Genomic DNA, 3,655 nt, shown 5'->3' on the forward strand with positions numbered 1-3,655 from the left:
GGGGAAAAAATAAAAAATAAAAAAAATAAAAACTTCAGTTCATCTATTTTAAATTTATTTCAATCTATTCAACGGGCTAAACAAACATTAAATAGTTATTATCAAATCTTGGTAAAGAATACTAACCTTTAAACACCTGTTCATGCTTTAATCCAGCAGATGGCGCTAACACATGTTTGAGTTGGTTTGTCCAAAGAAAAGAAGCGGAAGCAGCAGAGCGCCATCTGCTGGGCTGGAGGACGACCTGGAGCAGAACATGTGAGCAGTCAGTGCTTTGTGAGGGAGAAGTACCAGCGAGCTGCTGTCTGACATGTTCTGACCCAAAACACAACCAGAGCAGATCTGATCAGACTGTAGCTCCGTGTTAATCTACGCTGTGTCGGATCTGTGTGGTGTGGAGGAGCAGAGACGACCCGGCTCTTACATCACTCTTTGTTTCCAGCCGAGGCTAAGCTAACATCAGCTAAAGATCAGTGTTGACAGGAAACATCAGCTAAAGATCAGTGTTGACAGCTAACATGGCCTCTGTGTCTCTACCTGCCAGAACAACAGCTGTCTTATTGGACATCGAGGGAACCACCACTCCAATCACATTTGTTAAGGTGAGTTTTTTGTTTTTACTGTGAGAAGGTTGTGATGTTTCACAGTTTCACTTTCTTTATTTTCATCCATGTTACCGGTGTTTTTAGTTCTTTACATTGAAAACTTCTTTGTATTATCTTTTATCATGAAATAAACACATTATCATCCTTTCAAAAAGGAAGTAAAGTCTGTATTTTGTCACATTTTTCAGGATGTCTTATTTCCCTACATCAGAGAGCATCTGGAGGATCATCTGTCCTCTCACTGGGAAGAAGATGAGTGTAAACAAGATGTCCACCTGCTGAAGAAACAGGTAGAACAATGATGAGTGTTTGTGTTGACAGACAGGCTGCCCTGCACCGTGAACAGTTAGTGTTAAACAGTGAGCAGCAGTCAGTCAGTGTGTGTCAGTACCTGTGAAACACTGACTCTTTTTGTGTTGTTGTGTTTTATAAGTCAGGTCGTAACACTGGCTCAGCTCACAGTTAATCAGCTGTCAGTGACTGCTTCCTTCAAACATTCAAATACATTTATTACATATTTTACTAGTTCTACTGTGGGCTGCTGTTTGTAACGTTACACAGTCAAAAATTAAAAATTTACTTAACAACATAAATATTTAGCTAGATATCTAAATATATAACTGAAATATTTACTTAGCTAGCTTAATAATTAAGATGCAAGCTAACTAATTAGCTCAAAACTAATTATTTAAGTAAGTTAAACATTTAGCTTGTTAACTAAATATTTAATTTGTAAGTTAAATATTTAGTTTATAAACTATGACATTTATAAATGTATGAATCATATGTTGAAAAACTGACTTTGAAAAATAAATCTGTTCTTTTTTTCTTATAAAAGACTGAATAAAACAAAAATACTGGTGGTAATTTTGAACTTTACAACCAGCAGCCCATGTTCCACAGACAAACAAACATGTTCAGACACAGAGAAAACAAAAACATTCTCACATTTAAAATGCTTGTTTAAACATGAAACCTTATAAACTCAAAGAAGGAACAGGATTTATTTGACTTTATTTGTTCTTGACTTGCTAAATGTTGTACTGCAGTATCAGTCACATTGAGCCTGTTGTGTCTGCAGATTGAAGAGGACATAAAGCAGAACCGGGCCTGTCCAGTCCACACTGTGGACCAGACGGTCCACACTGATGAGGAGAAGGCCATCAGGGAGGTGGTGGAGGACGTCTTGTGGCAGATGGCAGCAGACAGGAAGTCCACAGCTCTCAAACAGCTCCAGGGTCACATGTGGAGGGCAGCGTACACCTCTGGGAGAATCAGAGGCGAGTAAGTACTCTGATCCTGTTTTTACTTTACAGTTTTTATATTTAAACAAGATGTGCTTTAATGTTCAACATGTCTGCAGGATCTGTGTTCCTACTGCACACTGAACACCTCTGCTTTTACCTCAGTCTAATAAAGAAACAGAATTATATTAAACACTAAGGAATTATATATAAAATAAACACTGTGGTGAATTATATATTAAATAAACACTGTGGTGAATTATATATAAAATAAACACTGTGCTGAATTATATATAAAATAAACACTATGCTGAATTATATATAAAATAAACACTGTGGTGAATTATATATAAAATAAACACTGTGGTGAATTATATATTAAGTAAACACTGTGGTGAATTATATATTAAATAAACACTGTGGTGAATTATATATTAAATAAACACTGTGGTGAATTATATANATGTGTACACACATGATACATGTGGATTTTATTTTGAAATCAGAAGTTTCAGAAAGACGACAGTGAGACAGTTTCAACATAGATACCAGAAGCCTTTATATCAATGTTTTCAGCTGTTTGGAGTTCGTCTTTCACACAATTAATTATTTTTTGCTGTGACTTCCACATTTATCACTGAATTTATCACTGAATTTATCGCTCGATCTGCTTCCTGCACGTCTGTCGGACCGGAGCGGAGCAGAGGTAGTGTAAACCGGACTTGAAACGCACAGCTGTGACCTGCGCTGCGCAGCGCAGCGCAGCGGAGACACATGTGGTATAAATCCGGGGTTAGAGGAACTGACTTTCATCCCAGCCGCTTCACACTCGGCTGTGAACCTCCCCAGCGCCCGCTGAAGGTCGTGGTCTGAAGACACCAACAGAACCACATCACCTGCATACTGCAGAGATGAGACCCTGTGGTTCCCGAACCAGACACCCTCCTCTCCTTGAGATCCTGTTCATAAACACTACAAACAGGATCAGAGACAAGGAACAGCCCTGGAGTCCAACTGTTATGGAAATATTTATTTAACAAAGACAGAAATACGTGGTCCAAGAATGAAGGTACTCCATGGCATGATCAGCTGAGTTTTATTGCAACAGGAAACACAGAGAACAACGTCAGACTTCCCCCCTGCTCTCTGCTCCTGGTTCTGCTTCTTTGAGGCAGTTGAGGTCTCATATATCCTGTTTAACAAACACTATTAGGTCATCTTAATAAAGCAAGATTTCATTCTAAGGACATACAAGGTCAAGGAGGGGCTGCAGCCTAACTAGACCCCGGCCCACCCAGCTAGACTGCATAAAACTGCTGTGAAATGAGATGGTCTAGTATTTGCTTGACGTATGTCAACCAGGTGCTACCACATTACCTAGTGATTGGTTATACTGTATATACTGTATCACCTTCAGACAACAATGCATGGGGTCTTTTTCCTGGAGGAATAACATCACAATTAAAACGTTACACATCGTGACCATAGATGAGGGTAGAAATGTAGGCCAACCGGTAAATCAAGAGCGTCGACTTCTGGCTCAGGTCTCGCTTCACCACAACAGACCGGTACAACGCCCGCATCACTGCAGACGCAGCACCAATCCACCTGTTGATCTCCCGCTCCATTCTTCCCTGATTCATGAACAAGACCCCGAGGTACTCCGATGAGTCCACACAGCAAAAACAGGAGTGTTAAAATTTCAATGTTAAACACTTGGGTGTTGATTTAACACCCCCTCGGGTTATTTTAACACTTTCTGAGTACACTCACACCCAGTGTTGGTGGTAATTCACAGTGTTGGTT

General features: G+C 39.6%; 1 protein-coding gene across 1 annotated transcript in view; it reads left to right on the forward strand.

Moving 5' to 3' along the window:
- Positions 1–215: 215 nt before the first annotated feature.
- enoph1 (enolase-phosphatase 1) overlaps positions 216–3,655 on the forward strand; it is a gene marked incomplete at its 3' end in the record, with an annotated part of 7,820 nt that continues 4,380 nt past the window's right edge. The window contains 3 exon segments of the mRNA XM_014000133.1: positions 216–602; positions 794–895; positions 1,687–1,889. Of these exon segments, the coding sequence (XP_013855587.1) occupies positions 519–602; positions 794–895; positions 1,687–1,889 (389 nt within the window).

The sequence above is a fragment of the Austrofundulus limnaeus genome, unplaced genomic scaffold, assembly GCF_001266775.1.
Source record: "Austrofundulus limnaeus strain Quisiro unplaced genomic scaffold, Austrofundulus_limnaeus-1.0 Scaffold2729, whole genome shotgun sequence".
Lineage (NCBI taxonomy): Eukaryota > Metazoa > Chordata > Actinopteri > Cyprinodontiformes > Rivulidae > Austrofundulus > Austrofundulus limnaeus.